Source organism: Bos taurus, chromosome 20, assembly GCF_002263795.3.
Source record: "Bos taurus isolate L1 Dominette 01449 registration number 42190680 breed Hereford chromosome 20, ARS-UCD2.0, whole genome shotgun sequence".
In the NCBI taxonomy this organism is placed as follows: domain Eukaryota; kingdom Metazoa; phylum Chordata; class Mammalia; order Artiodactyla; family Bovidae; genus Bos; species Bos taurus.
Genome location: NC_037347.1, coordinates 569,114 through 592,097, shown reverse-complemented (window position 1 = coordinate 592,097; position 22,984 = coordinate 569,114). Strand labels below are relative to the sequence as shown.

Here is a 22,984-nt window from a genome sequence, read left to right as displayed (position 1 = left end):
GCAACCAGTATTCTTGCCTGGGAAATCCTGTGGACAGAGGAGCCTGAAGGGCTACAGTCCATGGGGTCACAGAAAGTCAGACACAACTGTGCGACTTAGCGCACACGCACGCTTAACAGCTCATGGTTCTCTCAGTTCCCATCTTTGCAAAGTGGGGCTCATCATCCCCACTAGAGATTCTCCATGAGGGTTAAATAGCATACTTGTGTGGGAAATTAGCACAATGTTTGAAAACTACTAAATGGAATCTGAAAGGGAAAAGCTGATTCTCGTGTCACATATGTGACATGATAGAAGGCTTTAGTTTCAAGTTCTCATTTTTTTTCAGCATTGATGACAAAGGTTTCTCTGTTAGAGGCGTCTGAGAATATGCATCATAATAAGGGCAAACCTGACCCTGTGTCGGCACCTCTGGTTTCTGTAGGGAATGCCAGGAACTCTGCACAGTTGGTTAGGAATGACTCATGCCACATATGCCCACGTGCTTCATCTTTGTTGTTATTTTTTAATATCTGTTTAATTTATTTGTTAATTTGGCTTCGCTGGACCTTAACTGTGACATGCAGGGTCTTTCATTGTGGCGCACGGGCTCACTGGTTGGGGCATGCAGGCTTGGTTGCTCTGTGGCCTGTGGGATCTTAGTTCCCCGCCTGGGGGTAAAACCCGCATCCCCCGGCGTTACAAGGCAGATTCTTGACCACTGGACCACCAGGGGAGTCCCATGCTGTTTCTACTTTCGTAATACAACTTGCTTTGTAGCACTGTTGAGGGAACACAACGAGCCAGTGTGCAGAGGATGGCATGTGACATACAGCAGGCCCTCAGTAGATGGTAGCTGTCCATCATCGCAGCCAATGCTCTAACCCAGCTCCAAAACCTCTTTATCAGGTGACTTGCTGCCATGGCCCTGCTCTGGCTGTGTCCCTGCCAATCCCTCTGGCATCACGTTGACTTCTGTGTTGCGAGAAATGTATTGTGCTCAGCTGAGTGTTTGCAAATGACAGATCATTAAGGAAGCACCGAGGAACTAGGGCAAATCAATACAGCGCACAAATGGCTGAAATCCCCATCAGATGTTCCCATTGTTTCTGGTGCCGGAAGATGCTCAGATGTTTGATTTGTATGTTTGTTTTTATGCTAGTTCTATTAAATCAGTTTGCAGCCTGAAGAATGTTTGCCAAAGAAAGACACACGTGCCAGTTAAGAGAGACTGGAGACAGCCGCTGGCTTCAGACATCCCAAATGTGACAGTTTTTGCTGATGTTCATGCTTCTCTTTGTCCGTCACACTGAATTTTTGTCACGGGAGCATGGACCTTTGCATGCTTGTTCCAAGCTGTGTAAAACCCACCAGAGGGCACCTACCGTGTAGAGCCTGTGGCCCCACACACACCCCCCAGAATTCCCCCCTTGACCAAGGGGCTGTTTTCCTGAGGATGAACAGGCAGTACTAAAGGAATGGCGATGCCTCGGCTGCAAATGGTATTCAGCAAACTGGTGACTGAGAGTGCAGGCTTTCCAATTGGATGAACGTGAGTCTGAGTCCCAGCTGTAGCTTTTCCTGGCTTTGTGAACTTGAACTAGTGACTTAAACTCTCTGAGCCTCAATGTTCTCATGTTTAAAGTGTGAACAGTGATAAGGAATAGGACCTGCCTCCAGGAGGTGTAAATATTTAGACCAACCTGTGCACAGCTCTTAGCCCGATGCCTGACTTAATAAGTACAGGCTGATACATATTAGCTCTTACTGTTGTTATCATTCTCACCCTGGCTTTAACTTTACATCTGAAGTACACTGACCAACTCTGGAGCCCCCTGAGGCAAGGCTAACCCACATCATGTCCTGGCCTTGGCACTCTATAAGGCGTTGGATGTCCAGCTGGTACCCACAGCAGCGTAAGAGGCAGAGAGACTGCAGAGATAAAGACCCTCCCCAGAGTGTGCAAGGGTAAAGAGTACAGGATACACAGCAACGTCCCAGCCAGGGTTAACAGACTAAGATCAGAATTCTTTGTTCTTTGTTCAACGTCACACCTTTGCACTCTGCATACATTTTATAAACACACACACACACACATATATATATATACATACACACACACACACACACACACTTTTCCCAACCCAAGGATCCAGCCCATTTGAGCCACTAGGGAAATCCCCAATACACACACACACACACACACACACACACACACACACACACACACACACATCTATATTCCACCTTCCCTCAACTTCTACAGCCTTTTTGACAAAATACCTACTTCAGAGGGTACATGATGTCTCTGGATGACAACTGGGATCCTCACCCCTTAAACTTTTCTGGGACTTTGGGAAAGCTACCTTGGTCCCTGGGCCTCAGTTCCTCCATGTTTTCAGATAAGGCAGAGCCTCCACTGGGTAGAAAAAGAAAGATGCCATCTCTGCCTCTTAAGGCTCTGTCGCTCTGGATAGGCTATTGGGTCCCTGTAGGTTTTATTTTCCTCATCCACAAAATAGGACCAACACAGCTTGCCTCCACAGTGTAAGGACTCAAAGAGAGAAACAGACATAAATCAACTCGATTCCATAAAGGACAGCTCTTCTTGTTATATTAGCAATAAAATCTTAGCTCTGGCACCCCTCACTAAGGTGGACGTTATTTCTTACGCTCTGCGCAGGCAGCCGGCTGACCTGACTTGCATGTGCTCCTGGCCTCAGCCGGGAGCGGTGGGTCCTCTTGCAGGAGTGGAAGGGGTTGCCATCGTTACAGTGAGTGGTTCTCTCCAGAGGCATCCTCCAGCCCCCAGCCCCCTGCCAAAGTGGCAGGTGAATCCCAGGATTCCTGGAGAGCATTTGCCACCCGACTGGCCACCCCAGTGGTCCACAGAGTTGCTGCCTTGGCTGAGAAATTCCTAAACTCTGCTCAGCTGGAAGATGAGAATGTCCTTGGACCCTCTCAGTCAAGGCGGCCTGCCCAGATCTGCCGCCTCTGTGGGTGGCTGTATCCTGTAGCTCGCAGCCTCTGCAACCTCGTGGCATGCTTTTTGGCTCACTGTAAGCCAACCAGGCCCCTGTCCAGCCATCCTGTGCCCACAAGCCCAGCAGAGCACACCCCCGCCCGTTCCAGCCCCACAAAGGCTCTCTTAATAGACTGTGGCAGTCTCATTTGTAGACTTGATTCATCCGGCAGCCAGGAATGATCTGTCCTGATGCTCTTCTCTCCTCTCACCCGCCCTTCCTCATTCTCCGCCCCCACCCCTCACCCCCTTCCTTCCGCCTGGAGAGTGATTTGTCTGTGTTATGGGTAGGCCTGACAAACCATTCCACATTAGCAGCTAAGATGTTGTTTGAAATGGGAAAATTGCTGGCAAACTGCTCCATTAGTGGTTCCAGTAACAAATACTCTCTTTCCCCCAATGAAGATGAGATTGCATGGGCACAAATTAATATGACTGTCTCCCCTTTTCTGCAGTGGGGATTACTCTTCAAGATGAATGGGTTCATCCCAGCCAGAAATGTGCTTCCTCTAGATGTAGCCTCCAAGGGAGCCAGCTCCTCCTGTCTCTTCCTTCTGCTTCCCCCAGCCTTCCCCTCCACACACACACATATCTTTTTGTGTGTCTTCCCAGCGAAGGGTTGGGGGCTCATCCATGCCAAATGAGGAGGTGATGAAAAGATCCGCACCTCGGAGAGACGGGAGATGGATGAGGAGGAGATGCTGAGTCCTCAGCCTGGGCCAGGCCCTCATTCATCACCTCTAATAGAGGGCCCTGCCTCCCGCTCATGCCCGTTTCCCACCACACCTGTTCTTGGTGATGGGAAGTCATTTGAGAGATGAAAGAATAAAGGACGGAGAAGCATGCTCACTCCCTATGCTCCTTCTCTTCCAAGGAACCTGTGGACCCTGAGCCTGCAGCTTCTCTTGTTCTTTCTAGAGTAATAGAGGAGGAAGCATTTCAGCAAAGTCTGTAAGACAGTAAAGCCACAGACTGCAGCAGCAGCCGCCCCAGGGGAATGGTCCATTCTGGGCCCCTGGGGCCCTCCAGATGTCCAGGAGCCAGTTTGGGGAATGTCAGGCTGGGAGCTTAAAGACTGGTAGACTCCATCATATTAGAACAGCCAGTTAAAAACCCAGAAACAAATATTGAATCATTAGGTGTACACCTGAAATTAATATTAAGTTCTATGTCAATTATACCTCCAATAAGAAAAGAAAAGCCCAGAACTGAAGTCAGCCTTGGTCATGTCTGCCTGTGCAGCATGCCAGCAGTAGGGTACTTGAGGTTTTAACTGAATGGTGACTTGCTTCCAGCATAGACAGGCAATGCTATCTGTCCATCTCTCTCTGCTCATCCTTCTCTTTATCACTTTGGCTTTTTCAGCCCTCTGGTTACTTCCTACAACCTTTCCTGAAGATGACAACTGCTTCCCAAAGACAGCTTGTCATCAGCAAGAACCAAATGTGCTCAAGGAGAAGTCATCTTTCCTAGCTTTCTCCCAGGGGAGTTAGACCCTGGGCTGGGCACTCCCAAACACCAGAACATGAGTCTCTGGCTTTTGGACAGCGTTTACCGAGTCTCTCTTGTCCAAGAATGTGTGCCATTGATGGGAGAAACCATCCTGTTCTCAAGGCCCCCGGCAACCACTGGTTGATTAATAAATGGTTGATCGACTCTTCTCTGCTCTGTTTCCCAGACGCCTGGAACAGAACTCCATCAAATCCATCCCTGCTGGAGCCTTCACCCAGTACAAGAAACTGAAGCGCATGTGAGTCTCCCCAGCGAGAAAGGACACCAGATCTTTTCAGTTTGGGGGGTCATAGGTATAGTGGGCAATCTCCCCAGATGAGGAGCTGCATGACCATGCTCGGGAGAGCTCAGTGTTAGACCTGGAATGTCTCCCAAGACTGGGAGGTACGGCCTGAGTGTTGCCTTCAGATGGGGAGGTGTATGGGTTCAGGCATCTCAGAGCTTAGGCGTCTCCAGCTACAATGCGGTAAAATTATCTGGGTATGAGGTGGGACTGCATTGGCCTAAACAAGGTCCCATCTCACTCTTTACTGCCCTCTGGCTTTGGGGATGCGGACCTCAAGTAGGCGCTTCAGTAGAGATGTGACAGTGACTCCGTATCATCCCACAGCACCATCACCAACACCCGTACCACCATGCACACATTCAGCTGACAAATGCTTAGCAGGTGTCCACTGGGTGTAGAGAGCTGTGCTGGCATCTATGGGTAGAAGACACTAAGATGAAGTCTGCTCTGATGGTGCTTACACATTCGAGTGGGAGGGCAAATATCAGAAATTGATCAGTACTAGAAACTATTGGGTTGGCCAAAAAGTTCGTTTGGGGTTTTCTGTACCATCTTATGGAATAAAATAAAAGAAAGGAAGGGAGTCATGGAGAGGCCATCCCCAGGAGGGTTGGCCCATGAAACCCTCTGTGTGTGGGTGACCTGAAGGAAGGAAGGGAGGGAGTCTAGATGAGCTCTCAGGATGGTTTGCACAATAGTGAGGCAGAATGGAGTGAATGAAAAGGAAAGTGGCGGAGATTGTGCAGGAAAGGTAGGTAAGGGTCAGGTCCTATGGACCCTTTAGACCCATGGTCAGGACTTTCTAATCTTTCTAAGTAAGATAAGAAGGTTAGATCATCACACTCAGCCGTGATGATCCGAATCATTGCCATTACCACCACATCCAGTATTATGCCATCACAACATCCTACCAGGACCTGGTGACACCAACGTGACTCACAGCATCTGAGCCTCATTGCCCTCATCCCCACCATCGTGGCAACGTCATCAGCACTGCCCCTCCCCTTCACACGACTGCCATGAGCACTTCTCTGTGAGTCCGTCAGAGTGGGGCACTCTGAAGGGAGGCTAGTAGGACTCAGACACACCCGCAACCATTGCCATCATACACACGAAGAACCTGGGAGGGGGCTCTCATCCCTTTTCCAACCTAAAAAATCATTTATGATAGCCCAGTAATCACGATGCTATTTTCATTGCGTTTGCTTCCTTCTCTGCCCTGACAAAGGAAGGAGAGAGAGCAGGTAGAAATAGGCATGGGCTTGGTTTTGTTCCCTTCCACCGCAGGCTGATTCATCAGTCTCCCTTGAGTAGGAGGGCCTACATTAAAGAGGTTAAGTGTCTGCTGGCTCCTTTTATGTTAAAAATAAACACCCCTGAGAAACAGTGGCATTGTCAGGCTTTACCCTCAGATATCAGGAAACCAACTTCCCATCTCCCTGGAAATCCAAACCAAACAAGATTTTCTCCTGGTATAGTTCCAGAAGTAGAAACCAACATAATGTGCCAGCCCTGAGCACATTCTCCTTCCCCCCACTAGGCAGCATTCCTGTTGGAGGGGCTGTATAAATATAGGCCTTAATATTTAAAATCTTAGGCCATTCATCTCCCGGTCTCCCTGCTTTCCCAGCTCATTTTCCATCCCCACCCTCCCAATTCATTTTTAAAGCCCAGCTTGATTATGCAGCCAGATAGTAATTTCAGTGAAAAATGACAAATTCATTCACTGCCCCAACCTCTATCTCTTGCATGATTTAAGTGACTACTCTAATTTTTTGTGAAGTCCAGGTAATTTAGAACATGGCTATGTTTTACTGCCCTTTCTCCATCCGCTTAGAACTGCCACGATCTGTGCATTCAAAATTCATAAGACCTTCTCAGTTATGACCTGGGGAGTGAATTTCATTTTTGATCATTTTGATGCTATTGATATTTACTATGATGCTCTTTTTTTCCTTCCCAAGAGGATGGTGGTAGGAAAGAGAGAGCACTTAAAATTTTTTCTGACTAACGTCAGAAATCTAGACTGAAGTGCAAGGGCTTGGGAGATGTAGGGTCCCTGGAGAAAACAGATTTTAAAACACAGAGGGTAAATTCCTGCCAGGCATATGTGACCAGTTTATCTCTACTATCTCACAGAAGGATGTTTTCCTCCAACAATGAATGAACCACATACTCTTCTTATCTCCATTCCAATGACAAAATAAAAGTTTTCCTGATTGAATGGCTTTGTCCCTGAATAGAATGAATTTCAAGTGGTCAGCTTAGTGTAAAAAAAGTATTTCCAGGTAAAATCTAGTATAAAGGTTGTTCTGTGGTTCACTCACTCAGTCGTGTCTGACTCTTTGCGACCCCACGGGCTGCAGCATGCCAGGCTTCCCTATCCTTCACTATCTCCCAGAGTTTGCTCAAACTCACATCTGTTGAGTCAGTGATGCCATCAACCATCTCATCCTCTGTTGCCCCCTTCTCCTCCTACCCTCGTCAGGAGAGGAAAAGACTCCAGCATCAGGGTTTTTTCCCAATGAGTTGGCTCTCGCATCAGGTGGCCAAAGTATTGGAAGTTCAACTTCAGCATCAGTCCTTCCAATGAATATTCAGGGTTGATTTCCTTTAGGATTTTTTTTTTTTTTTTTGGATTTCCTTTAGGATTGACTGGTTGAATCTCCTTGCTGTCCATGGGACTCTCAAGAGTCTGCTCCAGCACCACAGTTTGAAAGCATCAGTTCTCTAGTGCTCTGCTTTTTTTTATGGTCCAACCCTCAATTCATACATGACTACTGGGAAAAACCCTGGTTTTGACTATACAGACCTTTGTTGGCAAAATGATGTCTCTGTCTTTTAATATGCTGTCTGGGTTTGTCATAGCATTTCTTCCAAGGAGCAAGCATCTTTTAATTTCATGGCTGTGCTCACCATCCACAGTAATTTTGGAGCCCAAGAAAATAAAGAGTAGGAGGGATTAGGGAGGATGCCAGTCTTACAGGGCTGGTTAAGCGGGAGCACTGACACTTAAAGGCCACACCTTCAAGATGTTGAGTTCTTTCCCTCCCATGCTCTTAGGCAGAGCAAAGTTCCACCAACTTCTAGTGTTTTAAGCTCATATTCCCCACTTGACCCTCATCAGCATTGGAAATTACCACCTCTGTTCTGAACAGCTTGCAAAGGCCACTTCTTCTCCATCATCCAGGGGACTGGGGTAGGTTTGAGACTAACCATATTCTGAAATACTGATCTCAAGTACAACTCAGGGACCACCTGCCTTGGAATCACCTGGAGATTTGTTATGTATGCAGGTTTCTAACCCCAGTTCCCCAGCTGGCCAAATCAGACTTTCTATGGGTGTGTTTAATTTTTTTTTTTAATCTTTTAGCTTCACTTCGTGGCATGTGGGATCTTAGTGCCCCAACCAGGGATCAAACCTGGGCTCCCTGCATTGGAAGCATGGAGTCTTAACCACTGAACCATCAGGGGAGCCCTTGTGGGTGCATTTTAATAAACTTCTAATGGGGTTTGAGAACCACTAGTCAAGGGTGACCCAGACACCAGGAATCAGCTCTGGGACCACCTGATGTGGACTGGGGGTGGGGGGGGTCAGGCATGGAGATGGGTGGGCACTCAACCTTCCTAGGCTGCCTTCCTGTCCAGGGCCACCACCTTCTGCACCCAACTCGATGAAATAGAAAGGAGACTGGAGATGCCAGTTCTGTGCCCAAATCGCTGTGTCTGATCACTTGTCACTCCTGGTCCTTTACCCCCCATGGCTGCTTATTTCCTTCCTACAGAATTAAGAACCACCACAGTCAGTTCCCAGCTAAACTATCACTTCTCCAGTGTCTGCGTGCATGCATGCCTGGGCACTCAGTCATGTCCGACTCTTTGCAACCCTACAGACTGTAGCCCATCAGGCTCCTCTGTCCATGGAATTTTCCAGGCAAGAACACTGGAATGGGTTGCCATGCCCTCCTCCAGGGAATCTTCTGACCCAGGGATCGAACCAAAATTTCTTGCGTCTCCTGCATTAGCCAGCAAGTTCTTTACCAGCTGAGCCACTGTGGGGGCGGGGGGAGCAATCCCAGGTCTACTCCCCAGCATCTTCAAATCATGAGACATCTCACCTTGTCCTTAGAGAAAAATGCTTCCAGAAGTTTAGTCGTGAACTTAAAACTAATTTGCACTGACAAGGCTAAAGAGGGCTTCCCCACTGGTCACAGAATTTTCTCTCACATGGTAAAGGGCTCAGGACCTTGAAGGGACATCCCACTAGGAATGTCACCAAAAAAAAAAAAAAATCACCAAACAAAACAGGCTTTCTCACTGGAATGATCTAAGTACAGACTGTGCACTTGCCTGAAGTGCCTTACTAGGCAGCCATGCTGAGGCCCAGCAAGATTAGGGTAATCTGGGGCATTTGCTTGTTAAGACCCTTATACAAAAAAAAAAGCTCTGAAGAAAAGCCTGGTATAAGCTGATGAGTTTGCGAGCACAATCTGTGGATTTGTTAGAGGCGCTCTCTCCTGCTCAAGGGATAAGCCCACCAGCTGTGCTAAGAAACGTTAACCTGAGAAGTAGCTTTCAACTCACAAGCCATGGAAACAGGGAGCGAAGGGAGCAGAGACCTAAGCGCAAGTTGTCGGGCAGCCCTTCTGAAGGCTAGTTTCCCAAGTGGTGCTAGTGGTAAAGAACCCGCCTGCCAATGCAGAAGACATAAGAGACAGGGGTTCAATCCCTGGGTCAGGAAGATCCCCTGGAGGAGGTAATAGGCAAACAGCTCCAGTATTCTTTGCCTGGAGAATCCCATGGACAGAGGAGCCTAGCAGGCTACAGTCCATAGCGTTGCAAAGAGTCGGACACAACCGAAGTGTCTTAGCACACACATGCAGAAGGCGTAGAGAAACAGGCTCAAGGAATGCACTTAAGAGGCTAGGAGAGCCGGGCGTCTGACCTCGCTGGAAGCAGTTGCTTAGACATGCTTTCTTCTCAATATTCCCGTCTCCTCCTTGTTGACCCTCCAAGGCCCCCAACTTCCCCTCTTTTTCACAAAAGCAAAGACCCGTTGATTTATTTTGTTAAAGAAGAGGCACCAGAGTTCATTGTAGCTGGAAATTGGAGCATCTCCACATCCAGGGACAGGAGCCCAGAGGCTGTCTCTGAGCTAATGACTCCTAAGAGACATCTCTGCACTCAGGGAAATGTCGTTAGTGAGAACTAGATGTGGGTGTTCAGAAGTCACTGGGGTACTGCGGAGTAAGCAACCTCCCGATCGGGGAGATCCCAATGCCCCAAGGCTGGGTTAGCTGCTTCTAACACACAGCATCCTTCTCACTCACATTGTTTCTGGTCTTCACCACCCTGGGCTTGCTTCCGTCCAAGGAGTATTGCCAGTGGCAATCACATGTCTCAAAGTCACCGTGAGGCTCTCATGATGTCTTTATACCACACGGCTGAAGATGCACTGAACCAGACAGAGACTGCAGTCACTGCTCAAAACCTCCATTCAGGTCAGGGAGAAGTCACTGGGGAGGCAAAATGACTCAGGACTTTGGGGGAGAAAAATAAGCATTTGCCAAGACATTACACAAGAAGGTGAGGCTCACAGGAACCCTGGGCTATGTTTGGGCGAAGCTGGCTTTTGCTTCCTTTATGCTATAATTGCCTGGTTCTGCAACCTACGATAAGGCCCTCATCGAACTGGGTGCCATTTCCCACCTGCAGAGCGAAGGCTGCCATGTGCATGGCCGTATGTCAAAGTCAAGATGCCACGAGTAAGCGTGCTTTGAAAGCCAAGAAGAGGGATACACATATATAGCGCATTGTATCATGAGGCATTTGAATTGAATGATCTTTAAGACCTGCTCTCGCACTATAAATAAATAAATTGATGAATTCATCCTCACCATTTTGCATACCTGCAATGCTTGGTCCACCCCTCAGATATGGCCATATCATACCTTTGAGCTGTGTTCTCAGACTTCCCTGTTAATTTTTCAGAGACATCAGCAAGAATCAGATCTCAGACATTGCTCCAGATGCCTTCCAGGGTCTGAAGTCACTCACGTCACTGTAAGTGGGGAGCAGAGGCATGTGGGGTGGGAGTGGGAGAGGGATGCATTCATATTTTCCAGGCGGTGTTTATCAAGGTTTTATGTTCCCTTACACACTTGTGGCAACCTGGTAAAAGAAACAAATATTTCTTCAGGGGAAATTGATCTTGGGGAATATTTCTACAACCCAAATGCATTATTTTTATTGATTAAGTGCCCAGCAGCCTTCCCAGTTATTGGCTTCTAATTCGAATGCATCTTCTCCTCCAACTGCATTCCCCCACCTCGGCAGCACTGTCCGGGGAGATGAAGAGAGAGGATTGTAATGTATGATTAGTACCATGTGCCATGTTTTCCATGCATGTGGCCTTGTCTAGGGAGGATCTCATTTTCTTCCTCTGATTTTAAGGCTTTTTCTCCAAACCTATCTCATGGCTATTGTTCTGAGAATGCATCAACCCCATCCTATAAGCCTTTCTTTGATTTTGAAACCTGAAAGCAGGCTCTTGGATGGAACCAAAGCTGTGCCTACCAGGGGCTCAGAGACCCTCTGGGGCAGGAAGGCATAGAGCTTTGTTCTGACCCTGCCGGAGACTTGCCCTGTGGCACAAGGACCATCACTTGCCTCTGGTGTGCATGTTCCCTCACAGGCAAAATGGCACAGTGACACCTCTCCTGCCTGAAATGTGTTCATGACTGCAGTCCCAACAATCCCTGGCAGTACTTAGTGAGCACTTACTGTGTACCTGGTACTCTTCTAGGAGGCTTGCAAACTTCATCCTCACAAGGACCTAAAATAGGAAACCTGTCCTCATCTGTCTTTGATGGTTCATCTAAAAACTGGGTCATCTAAACTCCACACAAACAGAGGCTTTTGTCTCTTTTGATCCTGGCTGAATCTCTGGTACCTCAAACAGTACCTGGTATGTAGTGATTGTGCAAAAAAAAAAAAAAAGACATGTTGAATAAACCAATGTAACTTTGGATATCCAGAGTCCACAGTAACAAGTGAGAAAGGCAGGATTTAGACACAAGCAGTCTGACTCCAGAACCATGCTCTTGATCCCCATCTATACCGCATCCTGAGATAACGTGAAAAGTACAAGATACAGCTAAGGTGTCATCAGTTGATATTTGTATTATTTGGTGACCTGCCCTACTTGGCAGGGGAAAGGATGCTCAGAGGCAAGCTGTCCGTGCTTTGTCTCTCTGTGCAACCTATTTGTTTAATTGATGAGTGGGCAGGTAACAAGATACACGTTTTCCCCCACCTGGCCCTATCCCGCTGGGAAGGGGCTGGAGACAGGGAGGTCTCTTGATTCAGCTGTTGCCTGCTGCTGGCGAAGTAAATTAGTTTCATTTATCAGGTAGAACATCTGGTTGGGATATCAAAGACAGGATTGTGCGTAAGATTAGTGTCTGCTTATTGTGCTGAAGATCACAGAGGAGGAGGGAGAGTGGCCGTCTGCCACCAGGATCCTCTCCCTGCCCCCGCCCTCCTGTCCCCGGCTGCTTTCCCTTTGCCGGGGTCTGGGAGCCCGCTGAGGACCGTGAGACGCTTCCTGTCTTACAGGAAAAGAAATTCACAATCTGGTTGCCCAATGGGAAACTGGCGTGCCACTAGCCAATTCTGAACTCCATCAGGGCATTGTTTAAATGAAGTGCTCTCATCCCCAGCACACGCATCATCCATTCAACAGACGCTTACCACATGCTGAACAGCCTCACAGGCTCTGAGAAAGTGGCCGTGACTGGACAGGCAAGTCTTGGCCTCAAGGGGCTTCGAAGAACAACACCCCCTGCCCAGAGTGAGGAGCGGCCAAAGCAAAGGGCAAGAAGGCCTTACCCCATACCTGTGCACTGTTCTCTCAAACAGGCGTTCACCGTGTTAGATCCTGTTCAGTTTTCAGCTCTAGGGAGCCAGCCGTGAACAGTCCACATGATGTCATCACACACATGGGATCTATTCATCTATTAAAGGGGGCTGTAGAGGAGACACAGAAAATGTTTAAAATGAATAAATATGTAATAATGTAACGTGACATAATGAAAAGGGGTGAGGTAATAAAAAAATAGGTGATAGAAAATCTATCTGTATGTATGTAAATTTACTGTATGTAAATTGTTACTTAATTTTAAAAAAATCAAATGCAGAAAGACAGAAAATGTTGACTGAGATATTCAAGAGAACCTTCCAAGGATGAGTTGTTTAAGGCCAGATCCGAAAGGTGGGAAGGGAAGTCCAGGAAAGAGCTGAGGATACAGGCAGACAGGTCTATGCCCAGAAGCCCCCCTCAGCCACCAGAGTGGCTTCGACCCACTGAGGCTTAGGCACACCCCACGTGGACCTGTGATTCAAGGACCCCCTTTCCCCACCCTGCCTGTCATCCCACCAGCCCCTGCTGCACTGGAGGTTCTGCCATCTGCCAAGCCGAGCAGACGGTGATGGCACTGCATTTGCCACAGTGAGCAGTGAGACAGTCATATGAATTACAAATGGGAGCCTGAGCCATCATGCTGACTTTTATTTAGTCATTAATTTGTTGAAACATTAATGAAACACACCCGCAGGCTGAGTGGGACACTTACTCTCTCCTGGTGGTGTCTGGAAAACGGGGGGTGGGTTTATCACTTCCATTTACCATTTCCTCATCCTAATATTTTGCCTCCTCAAAGACACGTCACAGCCTGGATTTGCAATCTGAGTGGGAATCAAATCTTGACTTAATTCAGTGTGCTCCAGGCCTCAAGAGGGAAACATTTTTTTAAAAGATCTTTCTTAGCTAAGTTCCCTCCATCTCAGAGGAGGCTGGACTCAAGAGATCATCAAAGTCTGTGCCACGGATGAGAGAAGAGAAGCCAGCAGTGTCTACGGAAGAGCCAGACTCAGGAGACTTCTTCCCCACACTTCTGGTGCGTCAGAAGTCACCAGAGACCAGCCCTTAAATAGGAGACCCAGTGTGAGGGACTCCGAGGCTGGAAGACAGAAGGGTAAAAAGAATTCCTTGGTTCCTGGAGCTCAGAGAATGGGAAAAAGAGGCTGGAATACAGAAGCTGCTATTACTGCAATAACAGTTCCTTGCTCCCTAGTTTTTCCAAAGAGCCGGTCCTTGACTCAGCAGTCCTTGAGCCATCTGGGTAGGACCCCAGATATCCAAAGCCCTGTCTAGATGGATGATTAAAGGACTCAGTTCAGGAATTCCTTAGGATGGAACAGGATATTAAAAGGAAACATTCTGTAGGCTGGGCTCAGCCTGATCAATACCCATTGAAGACAAGAAAACACAGGGCTGGCTGGCTTCCCACACGTCTTATTTATTGCCAGGGTGTGAGTCATATTAGCAGCTCCGGGAGACACCACAAAAGGACCGTGTCTTGCTATTGTGGATTACTTATTGAGTAGGGCTGCCCAGGAGGAGATGAGGATGGAGTCCTTTCCTCCTCGCCTCTCAGGCGGCCTGCCCCTCCAGCCTCAGAGGCGCGAGCCCCCTGTCTCACTGGTGAGGAGGAGGGAAGAGGCGGGCTGGGGAAGGCGATGCTGAGATCCCACCGGAGTGGGCCGAGGTGGTGACCTCCTGCGTGAAGGGGTGACAGTGGCCTCCCATCCGCAGTGACCACTGTCCCCTCTGCTCTTTTCCAGGGTGCTCTATGGGAACAAGATCACGGAGATTCCCAAGGGACTATTTGATGGGCTGGTGTCCCTGCAGCTGCTGTGAGTAGGAACTTTGTCACTAATATTGTCTCTAGAACTGTTAACAGGCTCTTTTTTGCAAACTTTGAGCCATGCTCTGTAGAGTTCTTCTTTTGACTTTGTGCTCATTAAATGGAAAAAAGAAATTGTTTTGAGCTGTCCAGCCCTCACCTCCACCACCTCATGTTGGTGGAAATAGAGCTGGGGAGTTGGCAGAGGAAGGCTAAAGTCAGTGTGAACAATCTAGGTGATGCAGCTTGGGAGCCTGACCCGAGCAAGAATCACCACCCTCAGGCTTGGGGGGCTAGAAATTAAGCCAGAGTCAAATCCGCGATAATGCTCAGAATTTAGGGAACTAAAATGTTCATACACTGTATTCCATTACTAAAGCTGAAACAGAGCTGACGGTAGACATGTGACCTTGAAGGAGGTAGGGTTGGGTCTGTGAAATAATTAGGAGCATAATCAGTCACTGTTGTGACTCTATCTGGGAAAGATATGGCTGAGGGGGGAAGTGTTTATTTAATTTAAAGGAGGATTTCTTGCCTCAAATTTTAAGCTCTGGGATTATTTATTTGCTTTTATTTCATTCTGGTCATTTGAGCTTAAATGTTTGAAGAAAGTAAGTGAACTCTGATGTGGAGAGACAAGGAAAGGAATTTAGCTCATCTTGTATTTTAAGATTTTATGATCAGGCTAGAATTATCCCTGGTTTGTGATCAGGTAGCCGTAGCATCTACACGCATGTACTGTGGGTGTGGGAAGTGTGTGTGTACACATCCATGTCTGCACATCATAATTCCTATTGGTATTAGGAAATGATCTTGAGTATCCTGTTAGCAATGGACAGTACCAAGTTTCAGAGAGGTAAATGACTTGCCCTCAATCATACAGAAAATGGGTGTGGAAGCTGGAGAAGAGCTTACATGGTCCTGTGGCTCAGAAGGCCCCCACACCTCTGAATACCACAAGATGTATGTTATCAGAGGCATGCATCTGAGTACAGATGAGTGTGTGTGTGAGTGTGTGTGTGTGTGCACGCGCGCGCACGCACTCATACATGCTCCCTTGTACAATCACCTCCGAGTCGCAGGCCCCTTACAGAAGCGGCCTGGGCCCTTCCTGCCTCCTGTGTGCAGTTAAGTGAAGCTCCGTCACGAGCTTGCTGACAATGTAGTCAAGTTTTATCTCCGGATGGGTGGGCAGTCAGGAACAAGGGTGGACGGAAGAAGGTCCACAGTGCATCTCACACGGGGACGCCCAGGACTCTTCAAGAAAAAGGAAGTGAGGCTTTTCCTTTAGCCTTTTCTTCCCACATCTCTGCTCTCTACCCTTTCTGTGCCCTGTAAGACTCAGCCCTGGACAGAGTCTCCTCACACAGTAGCAGCACATGAATCACGCCTGGATGAGGTGGCCAGCTAGTTTTCAGACAGGACATCCATCACAGCACCGGGAAGGCTTGTTTCAGTGAAGAGGAAAGCCAGAGAAAGAAAATTCAGTGTCTTTTTCTCTGCTTCCTCTTTGTCCAGCCCTGCACACCTCTGTCTCCGTGTCTGTCTCTCTCTGTGTGGCTCTGTGTACCTATCAGTGTTCAAGGGTCGCAGCCCTCGGTGGGCCTTTGTGGCTATTTGTTAGAAGGACATGTCAGGGCTCTGCAGTGAGCTGGGGGGTTTCACAGATGGTATTCTTTGCTTGGAGCAAAGAAAATGTAAGGTATAACTGCCACCAGAAGGCCAGTTGACTGTACCTATTAATCCCCTGCCAGAAGACAACAATAGGATGGCCTAGAGGGAGATTCGGAGGTGTCGTGTTTCACTGGGCTGGGGTAGATATCCTGTAACAGTCATGTTTTGATTGTTGAATGCTATATGCCCTTGTAGGCATTAGGGAGAAACATAGCACGCATCAAAGTGCCTAGCACGGTGCAGGGCATACAGCAACAGTATCATAAACGCACGCTCGGGGGCCGTGTTTCTTGCCGTTCGCTCTGTTTATGTATCTGCTGTTTTATCCGGCTGTGTCAGCTCTCGGGTGCAGCACTAAGGAGTTTCGTTGCAGTGTGTAGGCTTCTCTCTGGTCGTGGCGCCTGAGCTTGGTTGCCCCACAGCATGTGGGGTCTTAGTTCCCTGATCATGGATCAAACCCCCGTCCCCTGCATTGGAAAGCAGATTCTTAACCACTGGACCATCAAGGAAGTCCTGAATGCATGTTTTTTAAAAAAGGAAATAGATTCCAGCTCCCAGCTGACAGCAGTCGTAAGATGACTAGAGCTTTGCACGGGCCAGGAAAAAACTCTGGTTGTGTCTCATTATTTTGAGCTGATGGAGCTGAATATCTGGGAGTGAAGACAAAGCTTTTCCCTTCCCTTGAGACCAAGAGTTGACACAACTCAAGTTCCTCACTTTCCAGAAAGAACCAGCAACTGTAGCTGTCACTGGGCTCTGACCTGGTGTTGAGCAATTAGAAAGCAGATTCTGATTGGATCTAATGTAGCATTCCGCCCTCGGTAGATTGGCTTTCTCCTTGTTAGACTGGAGACATTCCGATAAGGCTCTGATTAGAACACCCTGCTAGTCTGAGAAATTTCCTTTCCTTTGACTTGAAAGCTTTCTGCAAGGGTTTTGTGTTTTTTCTTCTCTCTCCATCTCTCAAACTATGGTCGCATCACAAAGCAACTATATTCGTTGGAAGAACTGATGCTGAAGCTGAAGCTCCATTACTTTGGCCATCTGATGTGAAGAGCCAACTCATTGGAAAAGACCCTGATGCTGGGAAAGGTTGAGAGCAGGAGGAGAAAGGGGCGACAGAGGATGAGATGGTTGGATGGCATCATCGACTCAACGGACATGAGTTTGAGCAAACTCCAGGAGATAATGAAAGACAGGGAAGCCTGGCAGTACCAGTCCAGAGATCACAGGGATCACGAAGAGTCAAACACAGCTTAGTGACTGAAAAACAACAGCAAAAAGCCAAGCTGTCTCTGTCGCCCAAAATGATCTTGGATGTTTCCTTTCTGGCACTTAAAAAAAACAAACAAAAACCTTTTTGTTTTATGTTGGGGTCTAGCTGATTAACAATGTTGTGATAGCTTCAGGTGGACAACAAAGGAACTCAGCCTTACAAACAGATGTATCCGTTCTCCCCCAAACTCCCTTTCAAACCAGGCTGCCACATAACAATGAGCAGAGTTCTCTGTGCTATATAGCACGACCTTGTTGGTTAACCATTTTAAATATAGCTGGCACTTCTTTATAAATTCCCATGTGCCTGTACTTTTCATGTTGTACACATCAAATTAGGGTAAAAAGATGGCTGTAAACAAGAGATCAGAGAAGGCAATGGCACCCCACTCCAGTACTCTTGCCTGGAAAATCCCATGGATGGAGGAGCCTGGTAGGCTGCAGTCCGTGGGGTCGCTGAGTCGGACACGACTGAGCGACTTCACTTTCACTTTTCACTTTCCTGCATTGGAGAAGGAAATGGCAGCCCACTCCAGTGTTCTTGCCTGGAGAATCCCAGGGATGGGGGAGCCTGGTGGGCTGCCGTCTATGGGGTCACACAGAGTCGGACACGACTGAAGCGACTTAGCAGCAGCAAACAAGAGACAGCCGCTCTAGTTCCATGACCAGCCCACTGTATTACAATAAGCAGAGTTTGTACTCAGCCCATAATAAAGCAGGTGTGTTGTAGCTGGTTGTCCTGCCTGCCCATCCCCTCTTTCCCCGTGTCCCCAAACTTTTCAGCCACCCTACTACACTAGGCCAGCCTGTTAGGTACCCATCCCTCCCGGGTCATCTTCATGCCCTGTTGCTTCTGGCAGATGGCCAACACTAACGGGAAACTCAGTCTTCAGGGCTTCTCAGAGGCTGCAGCCAACAGGTCTCCATGAACAAGCTTCAGCAGTCCTGGGAAGGGACCACAAGTCCAGTACCCTGTCTTCTGGGTGTCAGCCTCGCAAGAGTCACCTCCTTTAGCTGGAGTTCCAAAATTTTTAGCGCTTCCCGGACAGCTTCTGTCCCAGCTGGTGTAGAATCCTATCCCACACACACTGGCACAAACCCTGCTGCTCTTGTGCTGATGGTTTCTGTGGTGAATTCGGCTTACTGAAAAGGTCAGGAAGTGCTTTCTCTTTTTTTAACTTTGCATTTTATATTGGAGTATAATTGATTAACAATGTTGTGATAGTTTCAGGTGGACGGCAAAGGGGCTCCAGCTATTTCTTGTACTAAACTTCAGTCATGGCTTCTGCAAAACTCAGAAAAGGCTATTCTCATATTCTTCACGTGTTTGAAAATAGTATGTCTCCCCGTAATTAATCCTAAAAGGTTCAGTTCCTGCAGACTTCCATCTGCATAAATACTGACTACAGACTTAGAAGTACAGACTTACATCTGTAAGTCTAAACACACATTTGTTGTTTAGTTCGAACAACCCTTATGATCTTTGAGGGTATGAACGAATCTGCCAGCTTTCTTCCTTGAGACAGGCTGCTAGGATGCAAGTCAGGGGCCCAGTTGGGCAAGAAGCGTGTTGAGAGATTCCATTGTAAGCTGCGGGAAACTGAAACTTCCTACATGGAGACATCTCAGAATCACGGTTAGGACAGAACATGCCGCTGGATGTGCACTCCCAACTCTGATCACCTGAGAAGTGACCTGTCCTCTTCTCCCAGGCTCCATCCACCCTCTTTATCACTGGAAACTTTAGTGTGAAGGCTTAGATCTTCACCATTCCCCTGCCCACCCTGGTTCCTGGGGTCCTGGAGATTGTGATCCTGAGTGTGTGTCCAGCCAAAATGCCCCCAGATTTGTGACTTTACAGCTCAGGAGTTGGCCCTCTCTAATGCAGGGAAGCAAGCAGCGAGCATGTCTCCAGAGCCATCACTTCTTCCTTGCATGGGCGGTTATCAGGCTGCAGTGTTACAGCTCTCCGGGGGTCAGTGCATTCAGTTAGTGCTCACTGATTGCACGGCACACATGGGAGAGACACTCAGGTGGGGTGGGCAGTCATTTGAGGTGGAAGCTTTCACATAAATCCTGGCTCCAGTCGATGTTAAACCAGCTCCAGGAGGTCTTAACCCAAGCCAGACCGTCTTGGGGCTGGGAGGAGTTAAGGCAACCCAGGCGCCTGTTGTTTGATTTCCTTGGAAGGCAGACAAGGCCATTGAAGGGTCTTGGAGTTTTCCAAGCAACCTGCCAATTACAGGGCAGTGAGCAAAACTTAACTCCCTATAGCTCACTTTCCCTCACCAGCTATTTCACTAGTATAGCTACTGCTGCTAATAACATTTATTGAAGACTTAATACGCTCCAGAACCTGTGCTAAGCAATTTCATCTAACCTTTACAACCATGCCAAGAGGAAGATATTGTTGAGAGGCTCATTTTACAGATGTAGAAACTCAGCAACTGATGATGTAGGTAGCTTGGCCATTGTCTCTCAGTGTGTAAATGATGGAGCATTGGAACCCGAGCACTCTGAACGTGGAGTCCCTGCCAGACATCTGCGTCTGACCCAGTCATGGGTCAATCTGCAGAGCTAGTTTGGTGATACACGAAACAAGAATTCCTCACTGGCTCAAGCCAAGGAGGAAGTACCATGGAACTGATAGTTACTCAGCTCCTCTTGTTAGCCTCAGTCTAAATCAGGGGCCCACTATCTTCTGTGGCACTTCCTCGAGCTCACTGTCCTCATCCCCACTAGAGTTTGCCCTGAACTCAGTGAGAGGACAATCAAGAAGCTGCTTGTTTTTAAAGACTGGGCTGAGATGAGATGATGAGAATTCTCTCCAGAAGTAGAAGCAGACTTACTTTGTAATGCATTCCTTTTATTATTACTATTTTTTAAAATTTACTTGTCTGCACCAGGTCTTCGTTGCAGCGAGATCTTTGTTGCCAAGTGCAGAACCTCACTGAGGCACGTGGGATCTTTAGTTGTGGCATACGAATTCCTAGTAGCCTAGTTCCCTGTTATTGTTGATCAGCTGCTAAGCTGTGTCCCACTCTTTGTGACCCCATGGGCTGCAGCACGCCAGGCTTTCCTGTCCTTCACTATCTCCCAGAGTTTGCTCAAACTCATGTCCATTGAGTCAGTGATGCCATCAACCATCTTGTCCTCTGGTGCCCCCTTCTCCTCCTGCCTTCAATCCGCCAGCATCAGGGTCTTTTCCAATGAGTTAACTCTTCACATCAGGTGGCCAAAGTATTGGAGCTTCAGCTTCAGCTTCAGCATCAGTCCTTCCAGTGAATATTCAAGACTGATTTCCTTTAGGAATGACTCGTTTGATCTCCTTGCTGTCCAAGGGACTCTCAGGAGTCTTCTCCAGCATGACCAGAGATCAAACCCAGGCCTCCTTCATTGGGAGTGTGGAGTCTTAGCCAGGAAAGCCCGTGTCATGCATTGGTTTTGGCTGCTCCGGGTCTTCCTTGCTGCACACAGGCTTTCTCTAGCTGTGGTGCACAGGCTTCTCTCGTTGCAGAGCACAGGCTCTAGGGCACACGGCTTCAGTGGCTGCGGCACACGGGTTTAGCAGTTGTGTCCCACGGTTGCTTGGTTGCTGCGAAGCATGTGGAATCTTCTGGGATCAGGGATTGAACCCGTGACTTCTGCATTGGCAGGCGGATTCTTTACCACTGAGTCATCAGGGAAGCCTTGTCATGCATTCTTGAGGGAGGAATTCTTCCCTCTCCTGTGTATCTGGAGCTTCCTAAGGGAAGCTGAGTCTCTTAGGGAGACTTAAATTCTGGAATCATTCCATGCTTTGGTCATTGAGTGGATGGTTTATCCTTGTTAAAGGGTTTATCTCTCTTAAAGGACTGATTCAGAACCAGGTAGCAATCAGATAGGCGAATGTGACCCTAGTAGCTGTTGGGGAAGAAAGGAGCAAGCCAGCTCGCACAAGCCCTCCATCTCCTGAGAGCAGGTGCTGGCTCCCTTGTCTGATTTGTCAGTATCTCAGCTTCCCTCTGGTTGCCTTGCGTGCGTGCTCAGTCGTGTGACTCTTTGGGACCCCATGGACTGTAATCCGCCAGGTTTCTTTGTCCATGGGATTTCCCAGGAAAGAATCCTAGAGTGGGTTGCCATTTCCTCCTCCAGAGGATCTTCCCAACCTAGGGATTGAACCCGCATCTCCAGTGTCTCTTGCATTGCAGACAGGTTCTTTACCCACTGAGCCACCTGGGAAGCCTCAGGAGGTTACCAAAGGTCAAAATAAATCCCTCATATTTCATATGGGAGGGATGAGAGCATGTTTATTCTAAGACAAGAGAGTGGCCCTTATTGCACTTAGTAGATAAAGAGTTTCAGGATGGCAGAGGGTTAATTCTAAAGGAAAAATTTTAAAAGAGAAGATACAAAGGGGTCAACTCTAAATACTGCAGCTTAATCAGGGGTCTAGAATGGCTCCCCTAATTGGCATCCTCACTAATAGTTTATGCCAGTGCTTAATAGTGGGAAATACTCACAGGGACACACAGTGAATTTCTGTTTTCATAACAGCCTTTGCAACCCATTCCTTTTTTTATTGGAATAAAATTGCTTTACAATGTTGTGTTAGTTTCTGCTGTGCAGTGAAGTGAATCGGCTGTATGTGTACACATGTCCCCTCCCTTTGAACCTCACTCCCACCCACCCCATCACACCCCTCCAGGTTATCGCATCCCACAGGGGCTGAGCTCTCTGTGCTTTTTAGCAGCATCGCACTAGCTGTCTGTTGTGGTTGTGCAGTGTATACATGTCCGGGGCTTCCCAGGCAGCTCAGCGGTAAAGAACCCACCTGCCAATGCAGGAGACGCGGATTTGATCCCTGAGTTGCAAAGATCCCCTGGAGGAGGGTATGACAACCCACTCCAGGATTCCCACCTGGAGAATCCCTTGGACAGAGAAGCCTGGAGGGCTGCAGTTCATAAGGTCGCAGAGTCGGACACGACTAAAGCTCGGACGTGACTACAGTGACTTAGCATGCGTACACGTAGACGTGTCAGTTCTAATCTCCCAATTCTCCCCACCCTCTCTTGCCCCCACTGTGTCCACATCTCCATTCTCTATGTCTGCATCTCTTTTCCTGCCCTGGAAATAGGTTCATCTGTACTATTTTTTCTAGATTCCATTTATATGCATTAAGACGCAGTATTTGTTTGTTTCTTTCTGACTTACTTCATTCTGTATGACAGACTCTAGGTCCAGCCACATACAGAGATGACCCAGCAATCCCACCACTGGGCATGTTCCCCGTAGCCTATTCTTGAACAATGATTCCCCTACTGGAGGAGGCAGAGAAACGGTTATGCCCTGAGGTTGTCGGTACCATCTTTCCCCTCCATAGCATGATAAACATCTGAGTGTTTATGAAACAGAAGCTGACCATGCGCCACCCCCTCCAGCCTCACTTTAAGAAAAGGAGGTTCCATGAAGCACCCAGGTTCCTGGCAGGAAGCTGGGCTCATCCTCCTG

General features: G+C 48.0%; 1 protein-coding gene across 4 annotated transcripts in view; it reads left to right on the top strand.

Moving 5' to 3' along the window:
• The window catches only part of SLIT3 (slit guidance ligand 3), a 758,707-nt gene that overhangs the window by 609,578 nt on the left and 126,145 nt on the right, over window positions 1-22,984 (top strand). For all 4 annotated transcript variants that reach the window (XM_059878791.1, XM_024981391.2, XM_059878790.1 and 1 more), the window contains 3 exons: window positions 4,680-4,751; window positions 10,791-10,862; window positions 14,484-14,555. In XM_059878791.1, the coding sequence (XP_059734774.1) occupies window positions 4,680-4,751; window positions 10,791-10,862; window positions 14,484-14,555 (216 nt within the window). The remainder of the gene's footprint in view (window positions 1-4,679; window positions 4,752-10,790; window positions 10,863-14,483; window positions 14,556-22,984) is intronic.